The 17,260-nt window shown below is 43.3% G+C and overlaps 1 protein-coding gene across 4 annotated transcripts in view; it reads right to left on the bottom strand.

Moving 5' to 3' along the window:
* Positions 1-209: 209 nt before the first annotated feature.
* Positions 210-17,260, bottom strand: part of LOC117157566 (proton-coupled amino acid transporter-like protein pathetic) — a 35,200-nt gene continuing 18,149 nt past the window's right edge. Inside the window, exons 1-5 of one of the 4 annotated variants that reach the window (XM_033335675.2) lie at positions 15,613-16,371; positions 13,699-13,784; positions 6,155-6,562; positions 5,467-5,827; positions 210-4,492 (exon numbers count right to left, since the gene is read on the bottom strand). In XM_033335675.2, the coding sequence (XP_033191566.1) occupies positions 3,899-4,492; positions 5,467-5,827; positions 6,155-6,562; positions 13,699-13,784; positions 15,613-15,690 (1,527 nt within the window). In that variant the 5' untranslated portion in view covers positions 15,691-16,371 and the 3' untranslated portion in view covers positions 210-3,898. Of the gene's footprint in view, positions 4,493-5,466; positions 5,828-6,154; positions 6,563-13,698; positions 13,785-14,074; positions 14,560-15,579; positions 16,372-17,260 lie in introns of those variants that run through there. The other 3 variants (XM_033335674.2, XM_076618105.1, XM_033335676.2) reach the window with 3 other exon arrangements.

Consider the following 17,260-nt stretch of genomic DNA (forward strand, 5'->3'; position numbering starts at 1 on the left):
TAATTCGTTTGCGTGTGTAATAATACCGAAGAAACGCAATATAAATACAATAGGAAGGCAAGATACGCATGGCGTATCGTATCGAATATAAATCAAGTATTTAGATAAATAATCTTAGGCAGAAATCGAACGTTTCCTTTATTCAAAAGTTGAATGGTCGAGGAACGGAAGGAAGGACGAAAGATACTGGATACAAAGTGACACTGACATTCTTTTGCAAATCGTTGTGTATTAAATATTCATAACATCGTTTGGTACAATGACCGACAAAAATTGACGGCATGCACGAAACACGCGTGCACGTGAAACGACATCCTCCGCGCGGCAACCATTGCCACAAAGACGCGCGATTCATCATGGAAGTCCGAGGTAAAAAAAAGCGGCGGAACGGTATATCTATACATGTCTGCAATTTTTCGTCTCTTAAATACGTTGCATAAATCACGATCCTACCTAGAGTCTATGGAGTCCTCGTTACGACAGAATTTTCTTGGCTTTAAAATTATGGTACAACTACCCCGAACTATTCTCGTGTGCTATCGTGTACAGAAAAAAAAAAAGAAAAAAAGAGAAAAAAGACAACAAAGACTCTCGATGGAAAAAGAATGGAAGAGTAGAGAAAATGACGAAACATGGACGAAGTTTGGCAAAATTCAGCAGTTTTCCGTGGCTCGAAAAAGCAAGAGGAACAGTTCGTTTCTACCCTGTTCTGAACGAAACGCGTACACCAGATACGAACATTTTTCCGAAAATGGCAATAACTAGCGTGCATTGGTTATTGTATTCTCGATGAACCGTGTCTTTCTACGTCGTTTCTTCTCGTACAAAATACATTGTCGCGGTCGAAGAATCACTTAAATCGTTCCAAGATCGAAACAGAACACGACGAGATTTCGATTCTCGTTTAACGCGCAGAATACATCGCTAAAGTTGTCACGGTCTAACAAGCTTGACGCTGTAAGTAAAAGAAATTTGCTCGCAGCGATATCGATCTACAACAACTTTCGTTACACATTCTGCGCAAAATCCAGCCTTACATCCTACGATTTCCGCGAGGCGAAAGAATCAAGGCACTAAAAAGACAGTATCGCGTGCCTTCGAAGTACGAAGGACAAAAATGGCGCGGACGGCGATCGAAAATAGTCGAAGCGACGAACGATCGTGCCCTCGCGATCCGTCGCTGTGCGACGCGTATCGCGAAGCGTATTACTCTTCGAATGAAAATAGCTGTTCGAGAAAATATAAAGCTGAAAGGAAGGTCGAAATTGGCGGTTTTAATTTCGTCGAGATCCTTTGCTCGTCGAGCGGACCGTGCAATCTCAGGTGTCAGATCTAAACGACGAACGATCCAAAAAATCCTACGAATTAATTTCGAGTCGAATACGGAAACGAGAGTGAGAAACGGATTGTTACGCGTTCTGTTTAGTCTTTGTACTACTCTTCGACAAGATTGTCATCTTCATTCGTCGTTAATAAAAAAGTTCACTTTTATTGTCCTGCCAAGTATTCGTCCAACTCTGACGACTCGACGATAGAACGAACGATCTTCTTTGAGATTTTCACGAGATTTGTATCGTCGAAGATATTCTATAAGACCCTGACACGATTCGACAAATCGATGTTACGCGTCTATTCGGCATATTCGTTGCGAATTCGCCTTGGTGATCGAAATGGGCGTTTCGATTAGTTCAATTAGTGTGCTAATCTCGCACGACGACGCGCAAATGTCGGCGCCTCTCGCTAAACTTCTTACAAACTAGCAAGCGTGCATGTCGCGATATTATCACACCTACGTGCCATTACGTTTCTTACTCTTAATTAATAAACGCTTTTTGTACGTTTTCTTTCGTCTCTTTTTGTGCAATGTGCACTAGGAACAGATTGGCGATTTCCGGCGGTGTTAAATCGATCAACCTTCTATTTCGGTTCAATGATTTATTATCTTCGCGTATTAAAAATTGTTAATGATCGATAGTAACTGATTCCGCTGTGTTCTATTCTGTTCTATTCTGTTCTGTTCTGTTCTGGTCTGTTCTGCCCTGTTTTGGTCTGTTCTGCTCTGTTCTGCACTGTTCCGTTTTATTCTGTTCTATTCTGTTCTGTTCTGTTCTGTTCTATTCTGTTCTGTTCTGTTCTGTTCTGTTCTGTTCCGTTTTGTTCCGTTTTGTTCCGTTTTGTTCCGTTGTGTTCCGTTGTGTTCTGTTCTGATTTTTGAATGTGATTAGCAAGCTCTACGATAAGAAGATAATTTCTCATTATCAGCTATAAAATAGTTTCGATCGATGATCGGCCTCGGAAACCTCTTTATCTCACAGATCGCTCTTTTGTCACGGCGAAATTGAACGAACGAACGCACGTCAATGCGAAAGAAAAAAAGAAAAGAAATATAAAACGCGAACGGTCCTTGTTCGTAGGTATAAATGACGCTTAAGTATAATTTACGTATCTATACTCGTACATAATACGCGCGTAAGCTACTAAAAACGACAAAAAGAAACCGTCCCGCAGTTGTGTCAAGTCGATGGTAAAGCTTCGTCGTGCGCACGATCGACGCAACGCGAATAAATAATAAAAGAGAGAGAGAGAGAGAGAGAGAGAAGGAGAGAAAAAGGCAGAGGAAAATGGGCGCCTCTATCCACGTACTTGATGATACTCGTCTCAATAATTCTCACGGATCCCGCGTGTCGTGGAATCGACGATCTCGTGGATCCGGGTACTCCGAGCCACGTTGTGCTATTGACTTTGCTCGGTTAATCGCTCGAATGTATAGGAATGCGCGGTAAAAATCATTGATGTCGCACGATGTGAAATAAGTTTTCGAAAATTTGTGAAATTTGTCAATTTAACGCGTGAAAATTTCGAAATTCGGAAACTCGAAGGATACGAAACGAAAGATCGAAGAAGTCGAAAGTTGAAACTGAGAATTTGACAATTTGAAAGATATAATACGAAAATGTAATTTATTCGCAGAGTCGTTGCGTAATGGAACGTATCAAACCGCCTACGCAAAGGTCAACATACCGCATTAATGATTCTTACCGTACACTTGGCGTACGGCGTTGTACAGCCCGACGTCAGTAGCGACGATTCTGACGTAAATCGCTGAAGATCGATCGAATTTTCTATGATATCTAGCCACGCGCTCATGTCGTACGCGTTGTACATCGATTACGCGGGTCGCATGGAAAGTGGCGAAGCAGTGGTGAGGATTCTCTTTGCTCGATTAACGTTGCTTTGCGCGTGAAAGAAATTTGCGTATCTCTGCTCTTTGCATTTTTCCTGTATTATCGTTATCGTCGCAACGATCGTATATTCGAAATTACAATCAGCCGAGAACAAGATAGACGGAATTTGCTTCTTTCGCGTTCCTTGAAAGGAACTGAGTTTTTTCATAAGAAAAGCAAAAGAGAAAAAAAGGAAAGAAAAACTCGTGCTCGGAAAAGTAGAGATCCAAGAAATACGTACAAGTAATTTTTCCGTACAGCAATTCGATACGCAAACTCCTCTTAGTATCTAGACACGATACACGCGCACGATTACAGCAAAGAAATAAGAAACAGAGAGAGAAAAGATCCGAGGATCGACGATGGATCCTATCTAACGGATAACGTCTTCGTCGTCGATACAGTCGTCGTGCTATCAATAGCGTGAAGTGAAACGTATAAAAGGAGCGAGACGAAGCTACGAGTCGAGAGCTCGCGCGCTCGCATGACCTTTCGCTGGATGATCCAGCCGCGGCAGCATCACCCACCCTCCCGGTGGTCGTAATCGTCGTTCCTCTGGTCGGACGACGAGTTCGCTCGACGAGAGCGCGGAAGGTGTCCAACGACACGCCGGCATCTGTGGTACGCGCTGAGCGATTATTCCGTCGCACCGCAGCTCCTTCGAACCCGGCGCTTCATTTGTCCTCTTCGATGATCTCCTGGATGCTGACGTAGGTTCCGGTTATGAAACCCAATACACCGAACAGGATGATAGCTAGGTTCTTCCAGAGCCTCCAGTAGCACGTCCCCAAACCGTTCTCTTGTTCCCATACGGTGACCAGTTCGATCACAGAAGGGAACATCAAACCGAGAGTGGACAGGCACACAGCGCCTACCAAAGAGATAAACGGACCTAGGTTTGGAATAGCGATCGCCACGCCCACCGTGAAGATCACCATCAGGATACGGACTAGGTATTCGCCGAGGAGTTTCCTCGAGCTGAAATATTGTTTCAGGTTCTTCCAGATAATTTCCATCGGAACGTAGAATTGGAGACCGTAGGTGAGAAAGATGGCAACCGCGATCATTAACTTGGCCGATTGGGCCAGAACCTCGTTTTGCTCTGGGTTCAGAGTGATCGAGGCTTTCGTGTCCTCGCCGTACCGCCAGTAGCCGAAGAAACCGACGGTGCTGTACAACAATACCACGCAGAACATACCAGTGTTGAGCACACCTGGGCAACCGATGAAATGCGTCGGGGTTTTCATATTGTTCTCCAGAGACATCACCTGTGAAAAACACCATTTTCATGATTCAAAGATTTATCTTATCCAGCTTACAGGTTTGCTTAAATTTCCCCTTCTATCTCTGTCCAGAACGATTCGTCTCGCAGAACTTTGAAACGGTCTTTTCGATCGCAGAATTTAGCGAACCTCTCGAACAACGAACTCGAAGAACCTCCTTAAATCGCATCGACGATTATGTCACGCTCTACCTGTTACGGTTACGCGATCCGTTCGACTCCTACGACTATGACAATGACATTTCTACTAGAAAGCTAGACACAATATCTATCGCGCTGGTAGTAGGTACTTGAAGAAGAGTATCCTGCGATTTAATCCACGGTAACGTTCAATCCGATAGATTAAAGCCAAGATTAGATTAATCCTCGATCTTTATCGTTAAATCGTACGCAGCTACAACGTTTTGTTTCAACGTTAAAAAGTATGGAAATTTATCGGGGATCGATCGTCGTTCTATAGAACGTTCTATCGGCTTAAGAAACGAAAAAAAAAAAGAAAAGGAAAAGAAATCGCAAAGCTTCAAGGCCGCTGGAGAAGCGCGCAATATCGAAGTGTGAATTTCATCGCGATCGCGATCGTTCGTCGGAATTTTCGATCCGACGCGGCACGGCGTCTAGCCGGCAAACGTTCGTAACCGTTTATCGCATGATCGAAATACTAAACGCGATTCAACCGCTATGCTCGCGACCGAGCGTGCTTCGAACGGAATACCAACGATACGCTCGACTCTATAAAATGGACTCGCCAACTACGTAAGATGGTAAATTCCGTGAGAAGATATCGGTGACGTGAAAATAGACGAAGTGACGTGAATAGACGGTGACGAAGAATATCGTCGACTTTTCGTAATACACGAACGAGGAGAGCGACGAAATTGACAGAAATTGACAGAGAAAAGAAGAAAAGAGAAAAAGAGGAAATTTACGAGGATTCGATCGGGATTCGTCGATCGTACTTACCACACCGATGCCTTCGAGAGCGAAGATGGCCGTGCCGAAGAACAGAGGTAACTGAGACCAGCTCGAAAAGTTGGGTAAATCGCTGATGCTGGGCAAGTCGCTGAAAATGTAGTAGAACGTGATCCCCATTCCAGTGGCGATCAATATGTTGGCGATCATGGAGAACGGCGCCAGGAATTTCAGGTTTCTCACGAGCGAGAAAGCGATCAAGAAAGGCAACAACGCCGCCATATAAAATCGAACATCGCGGTCGGTCTCCGTGTAGTAGTCGACCACCCCCTTGATGTTGGTTGAAATGAAAACTATGTACACGCAGCAGCAGCCTATCAGGTCGATCACTAAGAACGAATTGATCGTCGCCCTGAAAAAATTCCAGAGACGGGTTACTTTCGAGTCTTACCTTGATCTTCTTATGCTGATTTTCGGCCGCCGAGCGGCACAAAAGTTTGCTCGATGCTTATCGAAATTTGACAAAGGACAGCGGAAACTTAACTACGACAGACGACGGATAACAGTGATCTAATGGTCCGATTATAACTGTTCAACGGGTTGACAATCACCGTGGCCATCGTGGCAGTCGTTGACAGATTTTTTAGAACGACCAAAGTAGGACGAATTTGAAAAAGACTCAGAGAAAGCGAAAGACTCGGATAACGCGAACGTAACGGAGGAAAAGAAGAGAGCTTACTTGGCTAGGCGAGCGTATTTCTGTACCGGCTCAGGACCGACCAGAAACGCGGCTTCCGCGACTTCGGCGAACCCTAGACTCGGCGTTTGAGTCCGCCTGCATAGATTATGAGCGCATTTGACCAAAATATGAACGCAGTAGGTACAAACAGCACCGATGAAGAAGGTAGCGATCAGGCCGAACAACAGACCGGCGTTACGGAAGGCCATTGGCATCGCTAGAATTCCCGTTCCTAAGCTTCCTTTCAGAAGATGTATCAACGTATCCAGATCCGAAGTCGGATGGGCCAACTTCCTGTGCTCGAACGGATTGTAAAGGGCCGCTTCCTCGTCGTTCGGTCTTTCCACGAGCGGTAACGTCGAGCCGTTCGTGACGGTAATCGGTATGTCATTTTTCTCGCACTTGTATCTGCAAAACAAAGTCGTTAGTATCCGGTCGAGTTAACGGCTGTCCGATATAAAAGGGACATTTAATATCATAGTTTTGAGATGGCGAGTAAAGAAGTGTCTGACGCGGGCATTTACGGCTACGGTACGTACGACACGACCGTGTTTTTTTCCTTTTTCACGCACCGATTACACGCGAGTGTTCTTTGTTCGGATTAGGAAAAAAAAAAAGTGTGTAAGTGTATACGCATACATACGAGCGCGTAGACGAGGGAAGCGTAGAGAGCGACGCGCGTGTGAGAGATTTTCCTCTCGTACTCGCGCACCGCGTGCACGCCACGCACAAGGATCACGGATCAGTAGGGAGAACAGAGAGGATCGAAGCGTTCGATGATTACGATCGACCGTGCGTTACGGTCCGTAGAACGACTGTACGCGTAAAACTCGCGGAATGCCGTAGTCAGACGCGTAATTAACGATTATTTTTGTTTCGATGGTCGAAAGTAATTACAGTAAGTAAATGGTAAAGAGTAATTACAGCGGGATACGTTGCAACGGGCAATCTTTGTATCGTATTTTCACACAGACGACGAAAATTGCTTCTCCTTTGCACGCGCGTCGAGTCGTTTCTCCTTCTTTCCCTTATTTCGCTTTTTTTATTTTAAGCGAGAAAGATATTTATAACTCATCGAGTTTTTCTCGTTTACGTAAGATATTCGTGACGAATTACGTAAAATATTCGTTCGTTGATATTCGCTTTAATCGCGAAATAATTAATTACGCCGTCTTACGCAGTCGTCGATTTATCATTCTCAAGGATACCGGTGAATACGTTTACGATTATTTATTGCCGATCGCGCGTACGACTATTCTTTCGATAGCTCGACTCTAAACGACGATTTCGAAAAGAGGAAAGCGTCTGACTGCGCCATTGAACGCGCGCTTACGAGTTAAACGTTGCACTGAACTCGATGATAACGCGATAAAGACGTGATTTCGTGGGCGAGACGTACGCGTTTCGATCGTGCAAAAGCTGGACACTCGTAACGCGCATTAATTCTAGAATAGAGGAAACGAAGGTAGCAACGAGCGTACTTAACGCTACGCTTAACGCTAGATCTCGCGCGGTTTTAACGGCTCTCGCAGCGCACGATCTCGAGTAATATCGATCGGTTTTACGTTTATTCTTCGCGCTGTGCACTTACGGTTCGTTGCCGGTTCGAAAGGTGCCAGCGAATAACGTCGAAAACGATTTCTAAGTACTCTTGATCTTATTTTTACAAGCTTTATACAAGTACGGATTCGTTTTGATCGATTTTTAATCCAGCTAACGATAATATTCGATAAAATTTCACCGGAAAGGGAGATTTCTTAGAACGGCAAACAGATTATCGATCTTGGACGTTTATTCTCTCAAAATTATTAATCGTAACAGCGTTAGATCCTGTTAAGATTGTATCGAGACAAGATCGCGACGTTACTCTCTGGCTCCTCGGTGAAATTATCCAATTTAATTTCTACTCCGTGGAATGCCAATTTCGATCGATCGAGCTTTCCACCGAGCGAAAGAAACGTTCTATCGGCGAGCTTGTCAGTCGGTCGATGATGGATTTCCCATCGAGTAGTAAAAGAACTACTCCGTCATCGAAGAACCGTTTGACGCAATGAATTTGCACGCGCGTCTCTACCAGCGTTTCTATCCACGTTTCTACGGACAAACGGTTCCTTCGATTTCCTTTCTGTCGCCCAACTTTCCGCCCTTATGCACGTGCCGAGAGAATATCGAGGAAATCGATCGAAAGAATCGCGGAAACTCGATCAAAATCTCTCGAAAACGTCGCGAATTTCTCTTTGTTTCTTTTCCCTTTTTTTTTTTTCTTTTTCTTTTCATCCGTATACTTTTAAATCGTTACTCTCGAGTCGAGGATCACGCAGGTGCCCGACTCGACGTTTCTCGTTTCGTATTGTTTCGTGCATCTGATTCGTTCTATCGTTCTTGATTAATTCCATTATCGTGCACTCGTTCTATCGTCTTACGCGATCGAGGGAAAAAGTGCATGGCGCAACGTGTTTCGCGAGATGACATTTAGCTTTCACAGCGCGGAATTTGCCACGACTCTTTACATTTTACACGCCGAATTTGTCGATCGATTACTCGGACTTTTTATGGAATAGTAAATTAGCTCGCTTCTTGTTCTTCTCGAACGAAACTCGAATTCGTCGTCGCGATAAAAATTACTCTTTCGTACTCGGAACGATTAGGATCTAACGATTTATAAGGTACGAACGACAACGTTGCCAAAAGTCTGTCTCTGCTTGTTTCGCGTCGTTTATTAATAAACCGATTTTAAATGTCCGATCCGTGGAATAATAATCTCGAGCGCATCGAGTTTCGCGAGATGTTCGCAAACACGTGCCAACGGATTTTATTTCTAGCGAAACGTCGAGTTTTGAAAATTTTATCGCAGTCGTTTAACACCGACGAACGTCTCCCTCGGTTATTTAAGAGAAACGCGAGTATTATCGTAGTCGTAATTCCGTTTTAGACGTAAAATCATTTTGTTTGTGAATGTTTCGCTCGAAATTTCTTATTATTCGTAGCTACATCGGTTTCGTTCTCTTTACAAATACAGCGGTGCACACATCGTACTTTAGCCACAGCTTTTTACCATGAATAATTCATGGACGTATTTATAGAAAATAGCGAGGAACTTGTACGCTTGTCAATTCCACGGATACTCTATCGAATGATTTCTGAGAAATCTGTTTCGCTATAACAGTTTCGCGATATATCGTGGCAAACTAGTTTCATCTATGAATTTCTAATATTATACTAAAAAGGTAAACCTACGTAATTTCACAAAGAGTCGCTGCTACTAAATTTTAACGCGTTTTTAAGTTACCGAAACCAAGTACCTTCACGTTTTGCCATGCACTGTTTCTCCGATGTTGATAACGTTCCGCGTAAGTTTAACGCAACTTCGATCACGAACGATCTCGAACACGAAAGCAGCGTTGTTCGCGATTGAAAAACGGGAAAACGAGCAAATCTATCAGACGAGATGGACAATCGGACGGACTCGTTCGAGGGTTATCGTTCGACGTTTTAACGTTTCGATTTTTCGATTGACATCAAGATCTGTTACGATTTTACGTTTACCGAATACTCTACGTTTTACAGGATCACGTAGTAAGTACGTGTGCGTGTACTTGTGTGTGTATTTCTCGCGTGTAACGACTAGATACATAATACAGTAGGATGTACTTAAAAAAAAATCGCAAAAAAGTAGGTGTGTAGGCATATAGGTACCCATTGAGGTGCGGTAGTCTCTCTCCTTAGTCGTGCGAAGCTTTCTTAGTTGAGAAAGCTCCGAGATAGAATAGTGGTAGTAGTAGTAGTAGTAGTAGTAGTAGTAGTAGTACTAGTAGTAGTAGTAGTAGTAGTAGTAGTAGTAGTAGTAGTAGTAGTAGTAGTAGTAGTAGTAGTGGTAGTAGTAGTAGTAGTAGTACTAGTAGTAGTAGTAATAGTAGTGGTAGTAGTAGTAGTAGTAGTAGTAGCAGTAGTAGTAATGGTAGTAGTAGTAGTAGTAGTAGTAGTAGTACTAGTAGTAGTAGTAGAGTAGCAGTAGTAGGTCTGTGTGTGTCACGTTACACGTGACAAGAGTTCACGCGCCGCGATCAGGCTCAGAGGCAGCTGCAACCACCGCACTGCATCACCGCGACGCCCAGCGCCACGACGCAGTACGACGACTAACGAGCCTTCTTTGCTTTTCGACATTTTGCACTTTTCGCCGAGCGTGTTTTTCCTTTTTTTCTTTTTCTTTTTTCGTTTTTTTAATTAGTTCTATTAACATTACTTTTCGGTACTTTTTTTTTTTTAGATTCGATCCGTATTTTCTTACACGCACGTCGAACGATCGTCTGTTTAATTTCAATGCCAATTTTTGTTTTTTAGTCTTATCTTTTGGTATCATTGTCTCTGAATAATTTCGACAAGCACCAATTCGCACGACGTCCAGTAATTTGCGTTTTTCTTTCTTTCTTTCTCTCTAGGTTCTCTTTTTTTTTTTTTTTTTCTTACTTTTGGATCGTTTCCGTAATTTCGTTGATATCGTCCGTCGGTATGTTTGCGTCGCGTTTGCGTCCGGTCTCGTGTCGCAGAACCCCGCGTTCACGTATTTTTTTACTTCTCGTTCTAATCTTTACATCTTTGTCTTTTGTTTCGAATCTCAATGTTGCTTTTTTCGTCCTTTCGTTCGACGAAGCGTATTCGTTCACCGTCGCTCGACCGAGCATCTGGCGCCAGTACCTACGCGTCGATCGTAACAAAACCGCCACGATAAATCCGCGTTTTGAACCCGCGATCGTCCATCAGAGAGACCGTGCCGTTTCTTTCTCATAAACGGTACCGTGTGTACCTATATGTATAATATATATATTTTGTTATTTACTTTATACTTTATGTTTTACTTTTTGTCACTTTCACGTTATTCGCAGAGCACTTTCATAGAGCCCGAATCTATGCCCGCAGTTTATACGCAAGTCTGGAATCATATAAATGCACATATTATATAGTAAAGACAGATTTTATCTTTATCATAATCCTTTAGAGGAACATAGTTTGCTTGCATACCGCATGGCCTCAATTACGAAGCATCCTCAGCCAATGACGAAGAAACCGCCGCGCCGCGAGCTTTCTCTCCTTTCTGCACCTTGAACCCCTTTTTCCTTTTCCCTCGTTTTTCCCTATCTCCATCTCTCCAGCATTTTTTGCTTTTTCTCATTTCGTTATCTTTTAAATGGCAATATCAGCGGAATTACACGATCTAGATACAGCACAATTGCGCGCAGTAGCGATTCAACTAACGATAAAGCCTATATCGCGAAGAAATCGACGAGCTTCGAGAAAAATTGGAATCTCCATCGAAGAACCACGATAAAATATTGCGTAAAATTGCGACAAAAACATAATACGAGATAAAACTGGGCTTCGTAACTTCTTTCTACTGTTTTTCTTTGCATTCCCGGCTACTGTTACAGGCTATCGATGATTCGTTCGAAACCGGCCGACTAATTACCAGCCGTTGTCGACTAATTATCTTCGGCACGAAATTTCCGAACGCTTATACGCGCGAGAATCAAAACGACGCGTATTTCTCGCGAAACGATCTTTCAAAATTAGCTGCAGTCGCGTTTCTAATTAAGCGATTCCACTACGTATATAGGTTTATGTAACTGCGCGTATTATGGAAAAAAGCGGGATAAACGCGATTACTCCGAAGAGTTATAATTACCGATTACTTCCGCGTTATAAAGCGTATTTTATAATCGTCGCAAACGATCGGTTATGATCGCTATGAGAAAACTGGACGCGATAAACAAACTTACGAAACCTAACTCCGCTCTATGAGAGAAAGAGATTACCGCGATTAATAAGAGAAATGCGAAACGTGCGCGCGAAGACTGGAAGGAAAACATGAAGAAAGCGACGTTTCTTAAGGTGCAGTAAGGAGAAATTCCATCCTCTGCGCAAAGGATCCAAAGATTTCGTCGTGTCGCAGCCAAATCGACGATCGAGAATCGCTCGTTTATGCATGATTTACGTATATTGTATCCTCTCATTTTTTTCTTTTTTGCTTTTTTCCAGGCCCTTCTTTATCACTTTGCTACTTCTGTTCGCGATATGGCAGAGACGAAGATAATAAAATCGTTATTACAGGGGACTACGTATTATGTACATACACGTATGGGTTGAATAAACCATAATCGTATAAATTCATCGGACGATCGAACGTTTCGACGACATTTCCCTTTTCCTGGTTCTTCTTGCTTCTTAAGAACAAGTACTCTTTTGGCAGATTACATAGCTTTTATTTACGTATATCGCCGATAACCAGGAAAACGGGGAACCTGCTTTTTGAATTATACAACTTGAATTCGTCATTGAGTCCGTCATTGTTTAACAAGGTACATAAATGATAATTAGGATCGTATCGTTCAGAATGTTGCCAGCTTACTCAACCCTTTCTTTCAAAAGATATTCGAACGTTAATCGATTCGAAAGTAAAATCTACTTTGCGTTTTAAGTATACCGTAGTTATAGCATCTTCATCGTGTGCTGCCAAAACTCTCGTTACGATTCTAACATGATCTCGCTAACGACCGCTATACAGATACATATGTATACTCGTATTACGCATTCGTGAAATGGAAACACGTTACACCAGCACTTACGGTGTCCAACACATTGTGCGTATCAGCTCCGATACTCTTCGATGATAACCCATTTTTTATTCCAAATTATAAAAATACTATCACGACGTTAGATCGATGTTATTCGGCGGTGCCTGTAAATACTTGAAACAATCTACGATATTCCCAAGGTAAACAACGATACGTTGAGAAGATATCGCTACGCATGCGATAACGTTCGAACATAAAATTAACGATATTCGTTCGTTCATTCAAAAAAAAAAAAAAAAAAAAAAAAAAAAGAAGAAGAAGAAAAATACGTCAGACTTCTAAGATTGCACAAAACGAGGTGGCCTTCGGTTCTGGATTTAAACGGGTTATGGAGACGAAGCAGAAAAATGATAAAAACAGGAAAGTAAAACCAAGAGAAAAGTAAAATTGTCAAACGTACGAGTACATGGCAGGCACGCTAAATAAAAACGGAAGCGCGTTTCTGCACAAACCAGCGATAACAGAATCGTCACGATTCAGCAGTCGATTGTCAAGCATCCCTGGTGCCAGGCTACGCTACGAATTCTACGTCAGCGATCACAGGCGGTATGCACGAATTAGTTGTGAAGTTATTTCTATATATTATGGAATATCGTATTAAATAAATAAATAAATAAATAAATAAATAAATAAATATATATATATATGTATGTATATATATATACACGTATGTATCTATGTATAATAATAAATTATATCACAGAGAGCACAGAGAATGAGAGAATACACATATATACGATATAATGCACAATATATGATCCTCGGGTTGTCACTCACGTTTGCTTGAGCACGGAGCATTTGAGTTTGGCAAGAAAGCAATGGTGATGATTGGTCGTGGTAGCAGATAGTGAATCGCTCGACTATCGTTGAACCGTTCGTTCGCGTTGGTTTCGTAAACCAAGTTTTCGCACTTACTTGACAAGAACCGTGTCTGACAGTTCTGTTTTCACACCGTGCTTCTTTGGGTCGTATTCCGCTATCATTGGGCGCATTGGCGTTCTCTGCAACGAATCAGACATTTATTTAAAAAACGATTCTTCCACGGTATCTTACGTATTTACATAGAGAGGATTCGATAAGACGATCGCACAAAATCATTGTTCACGATACACGAACAAGAGGATTCGTCGATTTCAAAGTTATTTGACAACGCGAAACATCGTCTCGAGTGTTTCGACCCGATTTCTAAAGTTTGGAGGAAAACGACAAAGCGTAGCCATGTTCGCCGAAACGGAAGCGTGTTCGGTAGTGGGAATTATCTGTGCTTTTACGTAACCAACAAATTACTCACCTTACGTAGTTGGTTCGATAACAATGGAATCGCGGATAAAGGGTAATTACCATTGTATCGTGGAAACGTAAAATTACCACGTCTTGGCCGAGTTGTCGTTTCGTTTTGCGCATAAGTAATAGGACTGTCGTTCGTGAATAGGATAGTGAAAAATAGGAAATGTAAATGAAATTAACTGGCTTGGTTCTAAACACGCGAAGAGAAATTTTCCGATCTTGACAATGAGACTACGAATAGAGAACGTTATAAATAATCACGAGCAAGAACTTTTGCTCGGGTGAGAGATAACGCGAGGAACTGAGCGGAATAAAATCGTTATACTTGAGTTTCAACAGAGATTCGAGAACATTGCGTTTTCTACCGGATTCCTCGATTCCACGCGACACAGTTTGTTTCCCTGTTTCCCGACGAAACTTTGATTTTCTATTACGATCCGTTAAGTGGGTCGTTTCTCGATTATAAACGTCTCCCGGGCGTGCATTTAAAAATAAATGAAAACGAAGTAACTCGCCTTGTCCGCGACAAACGCCAACTAAAACGTGGAAGAACTTGAAATTCGCGTTCCCGATAAAATAGATGTTACTGGTGTTAACGCGTGTTACGTAAATCGCAACTTTATCGAGCAACCGGTATCGGTAACCTTTATCGATACCGTGTAGCAAGGCGGTCGATCGAACGAGATAAGCGCTCCCTTTGTAGATAGATAGCTTTAATGTCGGCAGATAAGCCGACCAGTTTACAAACAAGCGTTTCCAAGTTGCACGATCGGATAGCATCGGAAACTTTGTTGCGACCAAATAGATGGCCGTCAAACATCGAGTTTAACTTTAAGATATGCACGCGTACGTAATACCGAAATATACATACGTGACAGTTTAGATAAGATAATGTCCAACAATTTGTTGGAAATCGACGTACGACTTTGAAAGTGAATTCAACAACTTTTAGGAAAATTTTTCTTCTATTTTTACGCAAACGATTACTCGATACGCGAGAACGCGTGTAAACGTTGTTTGTAGGGAAACGATCGAAGAGAAACGAGAAGAAGCGAATTTATCGACGTTCCGTGGCATAAGTGACGAAGCAACAAACCTCGAACGATATCGTTTGCGCGATCTAGAATACATCCGATTCCGTACAAAAGGTGCGATATATATCGTCTGGCGCGTCAAACAGTTGCTAGTATACACGGAAATCTGTGTTTAGTTGGCGCCTGTACGAAGCCAGACACCGATATACGTAATTCGTGGTCTGCCTCTACAACTTGTTCGAACGAAGCTCCTGTTGCTCGATTTTTATCTGTCGCCCGGTAACCCACGGTAACACCTATCGTTTGATAACGCCGTATCGCTGTTATTCGAGTTAGAGCCGCGAATAGTTACTCGTCGGCTTCGCGTAGGTAGATAGACGTTGCTTTACCGTCGAGCCAATATCGTTTCAAACGAACGTTTTAAACGAATGCGGTTAATCACTCTGATATCCACGATGAAACAAAGGGGACAAACCAGGTTCGAATCAAGTTGCTCGCTTCTATTCACCCTGATGTAAGAACGATCGTTGGCTGTCGAGGACAAGGAGCTCATCTCTACGTCGTGCACGCTGTCCGTGTTCCCCATTGTTCAGTTGGTCGAACGCGTCGCCTTCGACATTCCTCCCGACTACTGTTCGCCTTCTTTCCTCCACCGGTTTCTTTCAACCCTCTGAGATCGTTCGCCGAGCACGGCTGCCAGTCGTGCGTGTGCCACGTGTTTTATTTATCTTCCATTGGTGCCAAACACCGATGCCGTGTACGCCAGAGCGCGCCGTTTCGGACGAGATCCGAATTGTCCCAATTCGCTGGCAGCCGCAGCTGTCGACGTTACTCGTCCAAATAAAATCGCGGGGGACAACAGCTCGGACGTACGATCTTCGCGGAATATCACCAAGTATCACCAAAGAACCAACTCCTGTCACCTTTGCACGAGGCTTTGACAAAAGTAATCGTTGCGTGGTCGATGCGCCGTTGACGAAACTGCCGAAACATCGCAGTAACGCAATCGCGAAAACGCTATCTTCGCTTTTTCACTGCGAGTAAAACCAGATCGGCAAAGGAAGATCTATCTTGAGATCTCCCCACTCGAAAGATAGGCTCGAGAGGAGGAAGAACGCGAAACAAGTCCAGCCGGAAAATCGGAGCAACTCGAGGCGGTTTCCCGTCGAAACGGACAACGCATCTCCGACACGATTCCTCCGGGTGAACTATGCTCGTGTTCGTCTTCTCTAGCGACTCTATCTATGGCACAGCGAGTGCCGCGGCGCAGAAAATCACGGATCGCTGCCAAATCTTTCGGCAATGTTCCGAGGACGGGCTCCTTATATACCAAACGGCTACGAAAATAGGAAGAGCAAATAGACGTCGTAGCAGTCTCACGTGAGCAACTCGTCTCGCTCTTTCCCCGTGTTCCACTCTGTCTCACCGCTAACCAAGCTTAACAGAACACCTCTGTTTGAATTATGCGACAAATGGACACGTTCGCGTCACCTACGTCCACGACGGCCACGGAATTAGACAACGTTCTAACGATCGCACGTGACTTTCCTTCGAATCGATATGGAATCCCCGTTTTCACGACCGTCTCTTTCTCTCTCTCTCTCTCTCTCTCTCTCTCTATCTATCCATCTATCTATCTCTATCTATTTATCTCTCTCTGTAGTTTTGTCGAATAGAGTTTTCACGACGATATTTGCAAACTCGAAATATTCCTAGTGCCAAGGTCGCTAAACTCGTTATAATAGAAACTAAATATCCCTAGTTGAGTGCATAATCGCGAGAACGCGAACCACGTTTCTCCGATTCTTTGCACCTGCGATCTACGATAAATTGGCGTTGAAACGTCTCCAGCGAATAAAATAAATTCACGAGCGCCAGTTTCGTCGGTGGGAATAAAATTGGCAGAGGCGCCTGTCAATTTGTCGATGCGCTCGAGTGTCAAGAACTTTGTCGTCCTGCATCGTTCGTCGCGCTTTAGCCTGTTCGAATCTATTTTAACTCCGGAACGATATAGCGTGTCCTAAAGATACCCGCGAAAACACGCTAGAGTAGCTTTCGCCTCGAGAGCCGTGCATATCCTGTGTAGAAGCGTTGTTCCGAATTGCGATCGGTTGACACGATATGAAAGAAATACATCGCGCCTCGTAAAACGCGAT

This window comes from Bombus vancouverensis, chromosome 4 (genome assembly GCF_051014615.1).
Source record: "Bombus vancouverensis nearcticus chromosome 4, iyBomVanc1_principal, whole genome shotgun sequence".
Lineage (NCBI taxonomy): Eukaryota > Metazoa > Arthropoda > Insecta > Hymenoptera > Apidae > Bombus > Bombus vancouverensis.